Source organism: Protopterus annectens, chromosome 13.part0 (genome assembly GCF_019279795.1).
Source record: "Protopterus annectens isolate FY-2018-M chromosome 13.part0, PAN1.0, whole genome shotgun sequence".
Classification (NCBI taxonomy): domain Eukaryota; kingdom Metazoa; phylum Chordata; order Ceratodontiformes; family Protopteridae; genus Protopterus; species Protopterus annectens.
Window position 1 is genome coordinate 1,105,199,490 of NC_056747.1, and position 17,050 is coordinate 1,105,216,539.

The 17,050-nt window shown below is 43.1% G+C and overlaps 1 protein-coding gene across 2 annotated transcripts in view; it reads right to left on the minus strand.

The window, feature by feature from the left end:
• The window catches only part of KAT7 (lysine acetyltransferase 7), a 609,598-nt gene that overhangs the window by 297,595 nt on the left and 294,953 nt on the right, over nucleotides 1-17,050 (minus strand). For both annotated transcript variants that reach the window (XM_044055078.1, XM_044055079.1), the window contains one exon: nucleotides 4,243-4,434. In XM_044055078.1, the coding sequence (XP_043911013.1) occupies nucleotides 4,243-4,434 (192 nt within the window). The remainder of the gene's footprint in view (nucleotides 1-4,242; nucleotides 4,435-17,050) is intronic.

Genomic DNA, 17,050 nt, shown 5'->3' on the forward strand with positions numbered 1-17,050 from the left:
AAAGAAAAGCAACCTCAAAACATGATACTGCCACCAGCATGCTTCACTGTGGGGATGGTGCTTTTGGTGATGCGAAGTGTTGTCTTTGCTGAAAGGTGAAATTCCTCTTCATCTTCAGCTTTCTAGCAGACACCTGAAGGTTTTGGGCCAAAAGTGACTGGTATTTGGAAGTGTTCATAATTCCCTCCACTTTGACTAAAACCCTAGTTCCAGCTGAAGAAAAGCAACCTCAAAACATGATACTGCCACCAGCATGCTTCACCATGGGGATTGTGCTTTTGGTGATGCGAAGTGTTGTTTTTGCTCCAAACGTACCTTTTGGAATTGTGGCCAAAAAGTTCAACCTTGGTCTCATCTGAACATAACACATTTTCCCACATGCTTTTGGGAGACTCGATGTATTGTTTTGCAAATTTTATCCGGGCCAGGATGTTTTTCTGTGTAAGAAAAGGCTTCTGTCTTGCAACCCTACCCCCACAGTCCAAACATATGGAGAATAAGGGAGATTGTTGTCACATGTAGTACACAACCAGTACTTGCCAGAAATTCCTGCAGCTCCTTGACAGCCTCCCTGACCACTTTTCGTCTTGTCTTTTCATCAATTTTGGAGGGACGTCCAGTTCTTTGCAGCGTTACTGTTGTCCCACATTTTCCCCACTTTTTGATGACTGTCTTCACTGTGTTCCATTGTATATCAAATGCTGTGGAATTTTTTTGTACACTTCTCCTAACTGATACCTTTCGACAATGAGATCCCTTTAATGCTTTGTAAGCTCTCTGCGAACCATGGCTTTTGCTGTAGCAGGCAACTGAGTGAATGTCAGGAAAATCTTACTAGGACAGTTGAACTTTATTTGGGGTTAATCAGAGTCTCTTTAATTGATGTCAGGTGTGTGCCAAAGAAGACTGAATCTTGTAATTAAATCAAAAGGTGCTTCAATAAAGTATTAGTTTAAAGGTGTGCACACAAAGTATTAGTTTAAGGGTGTGCACACTTATGCAACCAGCATATTGCACGTTTTTTATTTTTTATATTTTTTCCCCTAACAGATTTGTTTTTCAATTGAATTACACATGTTATAGGTCACATTAAAGATGGGAAAAGTTTTTTAATGATTTATTGTGGTCTCATTTTTTTATTTCACAAAACCTAGAATTTTAACAGGGGTGTGTAAACTTTTTATATCGACTGTGTGTGTGTGTTTGTGTGTGTTTTTATATATATATATATATATATATATATATATATATATATATATATATATATACACACACACATATATATATAGATATATATATAGATAGATATATATGTATCTATGTATATGTATATATATATATATATATATGTATCTATATACACACACACACACACACATATATATATATATATATATATATATATATATATATATATATATATATATAGATATATATATATACACACACACATATATATATACAAAAACTAATAATGCCAACTATTGAGATTGTATTTATGTTGGGAGCAAGACAGAGATGCACAATCACCTGTCTCACACACCTTTCACACAGCCCTCATACACTGAAGGATTTTGAAACACAAGCCACATCTCTTCCCTGCACACACACATCACAAACTTCTGATCATGCACCCCACACCATACATCTGATCACTCATTTTTCAGCCATTTGAACTACACACTTTCAACCACTTTTTATTCACCTACCTGCACACAGTACTCCCCAAATTACTTACCAATACACAATGGACCTGTTCACTGGTGATCTCCCACCCATTATGCACATAATTCCGCTAGGGCCAGCAGTGCTCTTATACAGTAATGACAATCTCAATTGCCTGACATGTATGTATACATGAGATTTACACAACAATTTGGCAACCAATAGGACTCTGATCCTAGATGCAACAGACTACATCTCATTAGCCTTCTCATCACTTTTTTTGAGGAAGTCATCCTCTCATTTAATTGCATGCATCTGGCAATTAATGACGCTAATGGCCAGGGTGGAAGAACTATATATTTCTTTTTGCAAAAACAATGCAACATCTTGCTCTCCTTATTGCTTGGGAAGGTGTTGAGATGTGAATTCAACTTGAAATTAATGGGTGCATCTAAAAAGTGCAAAGCAGAGCCTGCTACAGTGTTATTATACAGCTAAATACCAGAGTCTTAGATCCTGTAGAATCTAAGAAGTGGGAAGATGGGAATCAGATGCAGCAGACATTCTCAAAGCATCCTCAAAAGCCTAGAATACTGTGGGAACTGTCATGGGTCTCAGTTCACCTGTATCCAAACGATCTAAGCACTTTCTATGGGTGGTTAAGATCTCCTTTGCGTCTCATTTGAAGTTCTCTGCTAAACAAAAAAAAAAAAAAAAAACATTCCTCAGACCAAACTGGATGAGATATCTATGACATATCACATATGGAGGGAAAGGTTTCCTAAACTGATTAAGTCTCCTTCATGCAAGACTAAATCCAAACTGTCTGGGAGAGAATGGCCCCTTTTCTTACAGCTGGTGGGGGCCACTCCCAAGGTTTTAAGCCAAGAAAAGACATGACTGATCCTGGTCCATGCAGTAATATGTGCTAGCAGGGACAGGAATCAGCAAGGTGGTCCCTTTTTCTGATCCCGAACTTGCCCACTAACAGGTAAAACAGATGAGACCTGGTATCAGGTCTGGTGAATCATTACAGCTGGGAGATCCTGCAAGGAGAACCACTGCTATGATGCAGACCTAATCTGAACTAGGCCAATATCCCTCATGGGTATCTGGAAAATGGCATCTGGCCTGGATACTGTAAAAACTTCTAAGACCTGGCTTGGAATGAAAATCCCACTGCTTGTCCTCAGAAATTTCAAGAAAAGCAAGTAAACTGTACAATGAGGCAGTGGGCCTATTAGTGGAAAAAGTGATATCTTAATGGACAGGTGTGATCCCTAAAGCCTCATACAGTCCTATGTCTGCTGCTTGACAGTTCCCTGGCTGGGGGAGGGGGAGACACTCCTTATATCAGAGCTTTTAGTCCTCTCAGAAAGAATAAAGATAGGGGGACATGATAAAGTAAGGCCTTCTTACTAAAGAAACCACAAAATGTCTACATGAACAACAGGCACCATAAATGGCCGTCATTAGGTGAGACTTGTCTTCTGCAGACACTCTTTTTGGTGATCTTTCCCAAGGAAATTACATCCTCAGAAAAAGATTTCTGTGAAAACCAAACTTTTTGTGCCTGCTGCATTCTAAAATGTAGTCAATATACTGTTAAAAAAATTAGAAAAAGTCTCCTAAACTAGGTTCATATTGTTTGCTGGAGCCAACTAGAAAAGGCCAAGAGACAGACAGACAGGCATATCAACAATTGATCCTTTCCTGCTAAAAAGAACTGAATATGGTACACGCTTTTCTCCCTTTCAGATAAATGTTATGCTGATCTCTTAGGCTGGGTTAAGAGTTCGGTTCCACTCTGGAGGTCCTCCAAAAGTCTGGAAGTCAGGCTGAAAGGACAGACATTTTTCTGTTAAGTTCCATAGCAAGAAATGATACTGCAACAGTGATCCTTGTAGCAAACATACTTTACTCCATCACTTTTGCAAAGACAGCATATTTTTATTAAATTATGTATTAATATTTTATTAAATTGTGTGTGTGCATGTGTCCTTTGATAGATTGTATCCAATCTGGGATTAATGCTTACAAAAATATCCATATAATGTTTGTATTGTTATAAATTTTAAATACATTCACTCCTACTCTATTTAGATAACTGCAATGGGCTCTATTACTTCACCTGAACTGTCACCACTCAAGTAGCTAGGACTTTAGTTTAAGGTCTCATCTGAAGGATAGCACCTTTAGGGCTGCAGTTCTTCCCCTTGTACTACACTGTAGTACCAACACTGGAACATGAATCTAAGCCTCTAATACAGAACAGGTACAGAACCCTCACCCATCTGATGTTCCCAGTATCAAACGCAAGTTCACTACCTACTGAGTCATTGACACTGTTTATGATGTATTTCTACATATTTTACTAAAAAAAATAGCACTTTTTTTAGAATAACCAAATAATTTTGTGGTTCATTGGAAAGCTATGAAGGCTGTGAATACCCTTAAACACCCAATTTTCTCTTCCTGAAGTTCACATAACAAGCAATTCCCAAGAGTACAATGATATACAGATATTAGAATCTTAATACTGAACATCACTAGGCATATATAAGACAAAGTTCCTACCATGTGTCTTCGTAGGATGGTCTGACTCTTCATATACTTAAGGCAGAACTCACACATATACAGCCGACCTAGCCGAGCATACTCCTCAGGATAGGGGGAGTGGTACCATGTGTCTAGCTCATACCGACCAAAAACAATTGTTTTAATCATGTGGCTTCCTTCTGTTATCTGGCCCTGTAACCGTAGCTTCTCCTATGAAGAAAAAAAAACAATATTGTTAGTGTTAGTAATAGGAAAAAAATCAGCCTACATGACTTAAACCAGTACACAGCAAGAGTAATTCTTTCTGTGTGACTGATGAAGGGTACCCACTTGATTATAAAGTAATAACCTACACAAAAGAGGGCGTGATACTAAAAATCATTCCACCACTTGAATCATGCTCCACTAAAGGAGTATGCAAGACCCCAATCCAGCAAACTGCTCTTAGTAACTGCCTTCGATTAGGAGAAAATGTTAACCACCTTTTTATGATTCCTGGGGAGCTTAACTTGTCTTGCATGGAAACAAAAGAAAACTGAAGACAAAAAATGAATAGCTATATACAAATTCCATTCAGTTCTTACTTTCATTGTGGCATTCCTGTAAATAACAGCTGTGCCAGAACAAAATAAGCAAGATTCTGAATTAGTAATAAAATGAAATATCTCCATATTAAATCTTCATGATCAATGTCTATCCATTTCAAGCAAAAGGACTGGTTACCACAGAAAGCACTGATTTTGCATCTACAGGCTCTCCTCTGAGCTCGAGCTCCTCCCCTTATTTCTACAATGCACCTCACTTCTCTCTCTCTTCACCAGATCAAGTTTACCATCTGCTCACTTATAAGTTCTAGTAAAAAAAGAATAGTTGTGTAAGAACTTACCATAACCTTAGATGCCCTTCTCTTCCATGTTGCAGTATTCATAAAGGTAGGGAGTTGCTGCCTGCAGCGCCACCATCCGGCCAGTATACCAAAGTCTTTATATCAGGAGGGTATGTGTGACATCCCTTACCGGGGCCATAAACCAATGTTGGGTATAAAAGTGACATCTGCATGTACCCTCATCAGAATTGTTTTGCCGGATACAGTAGTGCTGCTGTAGATTATCAAGGAGGGTCCTAGTAGGAGATTTTTAGACTTACATGTAGGCCAGGCCCAGGCCAGTAGATTGGCTGTGTAAAGGAGAGTTGAGACTGGGGAAGATTATGACTATGTGCCCCCAGGTAGTTCCTGGAGTTGTGGTTAGTAAGAAACAGGGGGTAGGTGGGTGGGACTGAATACTGCAACATGAAAGAGAAGGACATCTAAGGTTATGGTAAGTTCTTACACAACTATTCTAGGTCCTTCTATTCTCATGTTGCAGTATTCATAACAGTAGGGGGAGTACCAGAGCTGTAAGTATGAACCTGGGTGGAGGAAGGATTTCTGTGATCAACTAGGCCCTGGAGGATTGTCCTGGCAAAGCCTGCTCTTCCTCAACATGCCATGTCCAGCTTGTAGTGCTTGGTGAAGGTGTGTACCGAGGTCCAAGTGGCTGCTTCTAAAATGGAGGTGGAGTCCATGCCTTTAAAAAAAGCAGTAGAGGAGGCAGCGGCTCTGGTAGAGTGAGGTTTAATATGACCTTGCAAGGATTTCCCATAATGGGAATAGCACAAGAAATGGATTTGGAGATCCATGAGGAACTGGTCTGTTTTGAGACAGCCTTCCATAGGGCTCTGGGATGGAAGGAAATGAATAACTGGTCAGATTTCCTAATAGACTTAGTTTTTACTTAGTTTTGTCTAAGTAATATCTAAGTTGTCTGTGTACATCCAGGGAATGTAGGGTCCTTTCTGAGGAGTTTTGTGGATGAGGATAAAAAAACTGGTAGGTTAATGGTTTGAGTTAATGAAAGTTCATTAACTACCTTGGGCATGAAGGAAGGATTGGTCCTGAGAGCTACTCTGTCCTTGTGGAAAACAAGGTAAGGAGAGGTGGCCATAAGGGCTTATATCTCTGAGACCCTCCTGGTGGAGGTAAGAGCTACTAGCAGAACTGTTTTCAGGGTGCGTAGCTTCAGGGAAACTGAATGAGCTGGTTCAAAAGGAGGCAAGGTTAGTTCTTCTAAAACGAAATTTAGGTCCCAAGGAGGGGGAATGGGTCTCCTAGAGGGTCTGATGTGGAGGACTCCTTTCAGAAAAAGCTTGACTTCCAGTCTGGATGCCAGAGGGGGTGAAATGGGCAGACAGGCAGAAATGGCAGACAAGTGTACTTTGACTGAAGAATGGGTTAGCCCTGAGTGAAGTAGCTCACACAAATAGGATAGGACCTTTGGTATCGGAGTAGTAAGAGGGTCCTGGTTATTCCTTTGACACCACTTGGAGAATATGTGCCACTGTGATACATAGTTTCTCCTAGTACTAGGTTTTCTGGCCTCCTGCAGAACATTGAGTACGTCCTCTGCATATAGGCGTCTGTAAGGGATTAGAATCTTATCACCCATAAGGTCAATTTCAGGTTGTTCACCAGTAGGTGGAGTAGGGATCCATTGTCCTGTGTGAGTAGATCTAAATCGGTGGGGTAACCTGTGGTGATTGTCCTTGTCCTTGTCTAGAGAGAGTAGGAGGGGGAACCAATGCTGTCTTGGCCAAAAGGGGGTCTTTGGGTTTGTCCTTCTGAATTTTCAGGAGGACTTTCTGAATTAGTGTGAAAGGAGGAAAGGCGTAAAGGCACATTCCTTCCTATGAAAAAGAGAATGCGTCCACTTTCCAAGCTTGTGGGTGTGGATCCCTTGTGCAGAAGCTGGGCATCTGCTTGTTCTGTAGGGAGGCAAAGAGGTCTGCTTGTGGAATATCCCACCTGTGTCTCAGGTCCAAGAAAACCTCTCTCTCTGAAGCATCCATTCGTGAGAGGGGACCAAGGTTCTGCTGAGTGTGTCTGCCATAACATTCTCTGTTGAGGGGACATACATTGCTATCAGGTGGACCTGGAGAGAAGCCGCTAAGTTCCATATCTGGATGGTCAAGCTGCATAGTGGGTAGGACCTGGTCCCTCCTTGCTTGTTGATGTACCACAGGACAGTCATATTGTCTATGACTACATTCAGGGTTTCAGGTAGGATGGAGGGTTTGAATGTCAGAAGGGCTAAAAGCAATGCCCTCATTTCCTTGATGTTGATGTGGTCCTTTTGCCTTTGAGTGGACCATTTGCCTTGAACTGTAAATTGCTGTTGGTTTGTTAACAGCACTGCACCCCACCCGAGGTCTGAAGCATTTGTGGAGACCTGTTGTTGTGGGGCTGGAATTTGACAGTGGGTTCCTAGATTGAGTTACAGTGCTGAGATCCACCACTGGATTTCCTTTTTTAAGCACAACAGTGGAAGAGGTAAGTCCATGGGTTGGGAGTGTTGGCTCCATAGGTTCTTTAAAACCCACTGGATTTTGTGCATGTGGAGCCTTGCCAGAGGGAACATAGGTATGAGGGATGCCATGTGGCCTAACATTCTCAGGAATTCCCGAGCTGTCAAGGAGGATTGGGTAAGGATCTGACTGAAATAAATGCAGAGGTCCTGGATCCTTTGGTCTGGGATGAAGGCTTTCATGCAGTCTGTTCTGATTCTGCATCCCAAGAAAACCAAATCCTGTGAGGGGGTCAATTGTGATTTTTCTAGATTTAGGGTGAACCCCAAGTGGGTTAGGGTGGAAGACACCTGTTGAAGGTGAAATTGTAGAACTTAGTAGTCTTAATGAAGGATGAACACGTCATCTAAGTATGGCTATATCTCTATACCCTGGGTCCTACAGTGAGCAATGAAGGGGGCTAGGCACTTTGTAAACATTCGAGGGGCAGTGGAGAGACCAAAGGGCAGGGTAGAGATTTGAAAATGACAGGAGCCTATGGCAAATCTGAGGAATGTCCTGTAATTTGGACGGATAAGAATGTGGAGGTAGGCATCCTTCAGGTCTAGGGCTACCATGAATGCTGTGCGGGAGTTAGTGGCAACAGAAGGGGTAAGGTGATCATTTTGAAGCTAGGAACGTGAAGGAAGAGGTTTAGGAAGGATAAGTCTAAGAATGGTCTCCAAGGGCCATATTTTCTTCGTACAAGAAACATTCTGGAGTAAAAACCTGTGCTTCTTTGTGGGGTGGGCACGTGTTCTCTGGGGTCCTGAGTTAGGAACTGCTGAATAATGGTTGGAAATAGGTGGATTTGGTTTCTTGGTGGTTGAGGGATACCTTGGAAAGGTGGGAGCATCCACCAGGTCATGAAATATCCTCTCTGAATGATAGAGAGGACCAATTGTTCTGCTGTCATTCTCCGCCAGGAGGGGAGGGAGAGGGTGAGGTGAAGGGATAAGGGTGTTTCTGGATGCAAGGAGGGTGAGTCACAGTGGAGGTGATCTGGATTGGTCAGACTGACTCTGAAAGGATGTAGTGGATGAGCTGGTGGGAAATCTGGGAGTAGAACTTTTCCTGGGCTGTCTATGTCCCTTTGATTGAGGGGCTGAGTAAAAAGACTGCCTTCTAACAAAGGATGGCTTCTGTGGGTAATTCCTGTGGTATCTAGGAATAGGGGATACCAAAAGATGTTTGAGGTTCCGTAATTCTTTTCCCTTTTCTTGAAGGTATTTAAGTAGCTCAGCAAAAGTCTGTCCAAAAAGGGCTTTATTGTCCAAGGGGGGATCCAGTAATTTTGTCTGAACATCCATGGGGAGAGGTTGAAGCCTTACCCAGGAGTATCATCTAAGTACTGATCCTGAAGCAGCTGACTTAAATGAGGCTTCCACAGCATCATAACTGCACTTAATGGAGTGCCTGGTCACTTGGGATGCTGTGGAGAAAAGGGAATTCACTTGGGGTTTAATAGGGGAGTCCTGTACCTCAGACAGAAGGGTAGAGGCGGCATATACCTTTTTCCCCAGTCTGTCCATAAATTTGCTGTCTTTACCTGTTGGGTAAAGGACAGCGGAAGGTAATTGCCTTGAAGTTTTTTCTGCATAAACAGCTATAACAGCTGGATCTGCTGGTGGGTTTCAAATGGAAACTGTGTGTCCAGGAGGACACACAGTGTCGTTTAGCTGCTGGAGGTTGGGAGTCAGGGGACTGAGAAGCAACCAGAAAGGCATCCTGAAAGGGTAATAAGGAAGGTACAGCAGAAAAAGATGGTTGCTCCATTTGCAAAAGGTCAAAATACCTTTTCTTGGAGTCAAGAGACCTCTGAAGCCTGCCACTTAAGTTCCCTCATGAGGGAGATAGTGTCCCCAAAGGTAAATTCTTCTCCTGGGGATTCAGGAGTAATAGAATCCTCCTCCTCTGGGGTAATGAAATCCTTAGGGGATTCTACTTGGGTTTCATAAGAAAAGGATTCCTCAGAAGAGGAGTAATCTTCCAAAGATACATATAAGGGTGGCTGACGTAAGAGTAGGAGGAAGCTGATGTTCTTCGTGTTTCACTGTTGCAGTCATTACATTTGGGTAATCTGCTGGCAGGTTGCCCTCAGTCGGCCTGAATATCAAAGTCTTGGGTCCTGCGTCGGTTGCTGTCTCCTCTTCCATGACATCAGGTCGTCAGGGGTATAAAACATGCAGCCGATGCCATTTTATTCAGTCTTTCTTGCCGCGCGTGCCCGAAGCAGAAGCAGTTTGCAAGTGTCGGTTGGCCGACTCCTGAAATTTTCACATTCAAGTTTCAGAACCGAAGTCTTCAATTAAAGCCAAGTACCCCCCGTTGGGGAAAGTTTTTCGTGCTCCTTACTGATGTCAGTAAAAGTTAATAATTGCATTACTTGTGGGAAGCAAATACCTCATAAGGATTTTCATTTGTACTGTATTCCTTGCTTAGGCCCAGATCATAACGTGCCTTCCTGTCGGTTTTGTGCTAGATTTAACCAACGCACTATTAAGCGTCGGTATATCTTTGCTTCAAAATATTTTGGATCTAGATTTAATTACCCTGAAATGTCGGATAGCAATCAGACAACCGGAGTTCACAAAAAACGCAAAGAAAAGGACAGAGACAGAACGTCGAGGTCCAAAACCGATGAAGAAGCTTCTCCTAAGTGGGCCGCAGGTACTCAGTGAGGTGCTTTTGCAGCCCCTGATACCCACTACTTTTGAGTCGCAGGCCTCTACCGAGACCCATGCGGAGTCCGGTATGCCGCGAGATCCTCAGAGTATTGTACCCGCGGATGTCTCTCCCTCGGATGGGTCTGGAGCCGCTGAGCAGGCGCCGGCTTCTGAGGGTGTTTTCAGGCCTCAACATTTCTATATAAAATTGACGCCAGCTTCAAAAACAAAAACAACTTCTAAGTCTAAAAAAACTGACGCATGAGCCACGTGCTCAGGCCTCTATGCCTAAAAAACAGATTATCAAAATGGCTGAGGACTTAATTACCTTGATCAAGGGCTCCCAACCCCCCCCCCGATAAGAGGCCTAGGCAAGACATAATTATGAATCTTCAGATCAGGTTTCTATTTCTTCTGATGCCTCTTCTTATCAGGAATTTTCTATACCACCCTATGAGGATTCAGATGCAGAAGAATCCATCCCTTCTGCATCTCCTCCTGAGGATTATTCTTTTGGAGAAACCTTGCATACTTTAAGGGAACATTTTCATTGGGAGAGTCAGGATTTCTCGGAATCAAAAAAGAGGCTTAGGGATTTCCTTCTTCTTCCTCAGCATAGGCCTTTAGGGTCTTGAAAGGCCTTAAACAGACTTTGAGAGAACACTTCCCAACCAGGCACAGGTTGAGGTTCAGGGTGCTTAGTTTTTTGTTTCTTTTTCAAGGGAGTAGTCGGTGGAGAAAGCATAGTGGTGGACATCTGCTAAGTAGGGAAAGGAGGAGCAGGACTTTCCGACTGTATGTATCATGGTTCCCTCCGCCATCAGACTCTGATGGCTGAATTGCCTCAGTGTATATACACATGGTTTTTGGCATCTCAGCTTCCATTACAGTTCCCGGGCCTACTTTGGAAACTGTCGTCTGAGCGGATTCCGGGTTTTCAAGCACCTCTAGAACCTGCTTGGACAACTGAGGTGCAGCTTGGGATTCTGGCCTGAATTTCTTGGCCTTCTTTCTCGGCGGCTCAGCAGATGGGCCTACTCCTCCTTCCATACAGAGCGCTAAGCGACGTAGTCTTTGGTTCTCTAAATACAACTTCAATGCCACTAAACGGCTACGGAGAGTTTTGGGGGGCGAACGATTTACAAATAGGGCAGGGCGTATAGTCGTGGCCCTCAGCTAAGCAAAATACGCACTTCTCGTGTGTGTCCTTCTGTGGAATTTGTCTCCCACAAGCACATTCCCCCTTTCTAGCTGACATGCAAGTCTAAATTGTAATCAAAGTAAAGGGAAAAACCCAACAAGGCACTTATCTGTAACGTCGGCTGGTCTTGAACAAAATTCTATTCGGTCGTCTGAAGAAACATGATCTGCTTGTGGAACTGTCAAATGAGCGCCCGACATTCACTGTGGCAGAACAATTTTGATGAGGGTACATGCAGACGTCACTTTTATACCCAACATCGGTTTATGGCCCTGGTAAGGGACGTCACACGTACCCTCCTGATACAAAGACTTTGGTATGCTTATATATATATATATATATATATATATATATATATATATATATATATACACACACATATATATTCACAGCTCTCCAACACTGACTATGGCCTGAATCCCCAAAAAGTCTCAGATGTGGCTGACTGGGCCTGTGCACACATGACAGAAATTAACTGGTGGGGGGAAGAAGAGAACACTAGGTATGATGAAGTGGACAATCAGAATCATTTTTGGTTTGTCCTGTCTGACTTTTAGTAGGACTTGGAGAGCAGAGGCAGAGGGGGAAAAGCATAGACTGATAGGTTTTTCCAGCTGAATGATAGAGCATCCACGTTCCAAGCTTTTTTGTGATGAATTCTTGTGCAGAATTTGTCCAACTGATAGTTCTGGGGTGAGGCAAAAAGATCTATGTATGGACTCCCCCCATTTGCGTGTCAACATGTTGAAAACTTGTGGTTCCAGTTTCCATTCGTGTGGGTCCATAAGATTTCTGCTTAGTTCGTCTGCTAGAGTATTTAACTTTCTTGGCAGGAAATGAGTGGCTTGTAGTTGTATTTGGTAGGTCAAGGCCGTGTTCCACAATGCCATGGCTAGTCTGCAAAGGGGGTAGGAGTGTTTATGTACCACATAACTGTGGTGTTGTCCGTCTTTATCAGTAGTTGTCTTGGTTGAAGTAAGTCCTTGAAGGCTGTCAGAGCATTCTGAACTGCTAGCATTTCTTTCTGGTTGACATGTAGATGCATTTGGTTTGTGCTCCATTTGTCCTGAATGCATCTCCCTGCCAGGTGGGCCCCCCAAGCATAGTCTGATGTGTCTGTAGTTAGGGTTTGGGTGGCAGGGGGTAGAATAAATGACAGTCCCTTGTTTTGGTAACATGTCTCTGCCCACCAAAAAAACTCCTGCTGCAGGCAGGGAATGAGAGGAATCATTGTTTCCAGGCTGTGACAATGTTGATTCCATAAGCTTTTTAGGTACCACTGAAGTTTCCTTATATGCAGTCTCGCATATGGAATTAGTAGAATGCAGGATGCCATGAATCCCAAAGCCTTCAGAATTTGTCTTGCAGATAGCTGGGTTTTTGTTGCTATTTGTTTGAAGTATGTTGTCAATTGCATTTGTTTGTCTGGTGTGAGGTAAGCCATCTGGGCAGTTGTATTCAAGCTTGCACCCAGGAATGTAATTATTTGAGAGGGTACCAGTTGTGATTTCTTTTCGTTTATGGTGTACCCTAGGCACGCTAGAAGCCTTTTCACAAACGCCAGATGTTGAAGAAGAGTGTCCTTGTCCTCTGCCTGAATGAGACAATCATGCAGATAAAGATAAATTTGAATGTTTCTTTGACCGCAGAATGCAATTACTGGTGCCAGGCACTTTGTAAAGACCCTGGGCGCAGTAGATAAGCCAAAGGGCAGTGCAGAGAATTGGTAATGCAAAAAGCCTGCTTTGAAGCGGAGGTATCTTCTGCAAGATTCCCTTATTGGTATATGCAGGTATGCCTCTAAGTCTAGAGTTACCAACCAGGCATTCTTACCTAGCATAGGCAGCAGGTGCTGTACAGTTAGCATTTTGAATTTTGGAATGTCCAGGAACGTGTTCAGAATTGATAAGTCCAGAATTGGACGCCATGATTTGTATTTTCTGGGTAACAGGAAAAGCCTCGAATAAAATCCTTGTCCTTTTTCCTTTTCTGGTACTGGTTGAATAGCCCCCATATCCATGAGGGACATGACTTGTTTCTGGGCCTCTGCCCACTGGTTTGGTGGCAGATCTGGCCATCTGTTTGAAATTGGCAATGTGTGGAAATTAAATCTGTACCCCTGGGATACTATGTTTAATACCCACTTGTCCTGGGTAATTAAATGCCAACTTTGAGCATGAAGTGCTAGTTTTCCCCCCAAGGGGGCTGTCAAAAGATAAGTGCTTGGAGATGGTAGAGGAAAGTCATCGAGACTGCTTACTGTAGGGTTGTGCCTTGTTACCTCTAGATTTGGAGGTGGAGGCACCCCATTGCTTTGACCTGTAAGATCCCTGTGATTGATATCTGGAGCCTTTGGAGCACCTGGGTTTGCCCTGAGTGGCTCTGTTGGACACAGGAAAGGACCAATTCTTAGTAGGCCAGTGCCTACTGAACCTGGGTGGCTGCACTTGCAAGAAATCTTTTACAGTTTGCATAGACTTAGCTTTGTCTTCCATTTTCTTTAAAACCTCTTCTGCCTTGTTACCAAACAGACTATCATGCTGTAAAGGGGCATCCAACAATTTTGCTTTAACATGATCAGGCAGATTGTGCTCCTTGAGCCAGACATGTCTTCTTATCACAGATCCAATTACGGCAGCCCTGCAGGAGGCCTCCAAGGAATCAAAACCACATTGCAAAGTATTCTTTCCAACCTGTTCTGCTGAATGCAATAAATCCTGTAACTCTTTACTTTCCACACAATCAGAAATTAACATAATTTTCTGTTTCAGTAAGCCCATAACATGCTGTTGATATTTAAGCATTTGAAACTGGCAGTTTAAAGCCCTGATTGCCAAGGTTGCAGACGTATACACCTTCTTACCCCATCTATCCAGCGCCCTGGAATCTCTATCAGAAGGGGTAGGATTTTTGGCTGTAGAAGCCTTAACACCCTTGGGACCCTGAGAAATAGTCTCAGGATCAGTAGCAGGATTTTTGAAAATAAATTTGTGGGAGTCAGGAACCCTGTAATATCAGTCTGGCTTACTAGGAGCCGGAGGCAGGGAAACAGGAGCCATGCTTCCGAGAACACCTCATCAACAATGTCTAATACAGGAGGTATAGCCAAAGGCCTATGCTGAGGAAGAAGAAAATCCCTAAGCCTCTTTTTTGATTCTGAGAAATCCTGACTCTCCCAGTGAAAATGTTCCCTTAAAGTATGCAAAGTCTCTCCAAAAGAGTAATCCTCAGGAGGAGATGCAGATGGGATGTATTCCTCCATCAGAGTCCTCATATGGTGGAATAGAAAATTATTGATCAGAAGAGGAATCAGAAGAAATGGAAACTTGATCTGAAGATTCATAATCAGTGCCTTGCCTTGGCCTCTTAACAGGGGGGGAGGGGGTTGGGAACCCCTGATCAAGGTAATTAAATCCTCAGCCATTTTGATAATTTGTTTTTTTGGCACAGGGGCCTGAGCACATGGCTCATGCGTCGGTTTTTTAGACAAAGAAGTTGATTTTGACCATGTTTTTGATTATGGCGTCAGTTTAATATAAAAATGTTGAGGCCTGAAAACACCCTCAGAAGCCGGTGCCTGCTCAGCGGCTCCAGACCCATCCAAGGGAGAGACATCCGCAGGTTCAATAGTTGCAGAATCTTGTGGCATACCGGACTCTGAATGGGTCTCGGTAGAGGCCTGCGACTCAAAAGTAGTGGATATCAGGGGCTGCGAAAGCGCCTCACTGAGTACCGGTGAACCGGCGACTGACTTAGGAGAAGCTTCATTGTTGGTTTGGGACCTCGATGGTCTGTCTCTGTCTTTTTCCTTGCGTTTTTTGTGAACTCCGGTAGCCGAATTGCTAACCGACGACCTTTCAGGGTAGTTAAATCTTGAACCAAAATATTTAGAAGGAAAAATATACAGACGCGTAATAGTGCGTTGGTTAAATTTAGCACAAAACCAACAGCAAGGCACGTTGTGATCAGGGCCTAGGCAAGGGATACATTACAAATGAAAATCCTTATGAGGTATTTGCTTCCCACAAGTAATGCAATTATTAACTTTTACTGACATCGGTAAGGAGCAAGAAAAAGTTTCCCCACTGGGGTACTTAGCTTTAGTTTGAAGACTTCGGTTCTGAAACTCGAAAATGAAAATTTCAGTAGTCGGCAGACCGGCACTTGCGAACTGCTTCAGGCACCGTGCGGCAAGAAAGACTGATTAAAATGGCTTCGGCTGCATGTTTTATACCCCCTGACGGCCTGACGTCATGGAAGAGGAGACCGCAACTGACGCAGGACCCAAGACTTTGTTATTCTGGCCGACTGAGGGCAACCTGCCAGCAGATTACCCAAATGTAATGACTGCAACAGTGAAACACAAAGAACATCCTTATAGTATGTGTCTGGCTTACTAGGAGCCGGAGGCAGAGAATCAGGAGCCATACTAGATTCTGAAAAAACATCATCAACAATGTCTAGAACAGGAGGTATAACCAAAGGCCTATTCTGAGGAAGAAGAAGAAAATCCCCAAGTCTCTTTTTAGATTGCGAGAAATCCTGACTTTCCCAGTGGAAATGTTCCCTTAAGGTATGTAAAGTTTCTCCAAAAGAGAAATCCTCAGGGGGAGAAGCAGAAGGAATGGAATCTTCTGCGTCAGAGTCCTCATAAGTAGGTATAGATAAATCCTGTTCAGTAGAAGAATCAGAAGAAATAGAATCCTGATCAGAAGATTCATAATCATAGGTTCATAGGTTGATACTAGGCTATCTGCCCTAGGGCATTTAAAAGCCTAGCCAGAGTGTGTTTGGCTTTCGCCACCCTTTTAGATTAGTTGACTGTGCCTCTGTATATTAGGTCACAGAAGATAGCCCTTTTAAGGTTAGTTTACTGTGCCTCTGTCTAGTAGGGACACAGAAGAGATCCCAGGGGTAAACCTACGATCTCCCATCCACTCGTCAAGATTTCCCTTGAAGAGGGTCATTGAGGGGCTCTGCCTAACATGGATTGGGATTTTGTTCCAGAGTGAGGCGGAGCCTCTGGGATATGAATCTGTCCCTCCAGCATGTCCTATTTATTTCTGTTCTGAGGTTTAAGTCCCTGGAGCGTGTAGCTCTAAGGGATTTGGATTTCCTGAGGTGGAGCATGTCCATTAATTCTGGGTTGGACATGGCTTTATACGTCAGGCACAGATCGCCTCTGAGTAGGCGGTAAGCAACTGAGTAGAGCTGGGATTTCTTTAGCCTAACTGCTTAGGGCATCTGTTTGAGTCCCTTGATCCTCTTGGTGAGGTACTTTTGGGGTCTTTCCAGTTGCTGCAGGTGTCGGGTAAGGTACATCCCAAATGGGGCATTGTATTCAATTATGGGCCTGATGAGTGATGAGTAGAGGGGCACAATGACCTCTCTTGATCTAGATGTGAACCCTTTCATGATAAGGTGGGCTATATAGAAGGTCTTTCTAACCACTTTGGCAACGTGATTGTCAAAGGAGAGATTGCTATCTACTTGGGTCCCCAAATCCCTAATTACTTCTTCCAGATTAATGGATTACCACCTATGTGGTAATTTGTGGGCACTTTGTTTTTCCCAAAGG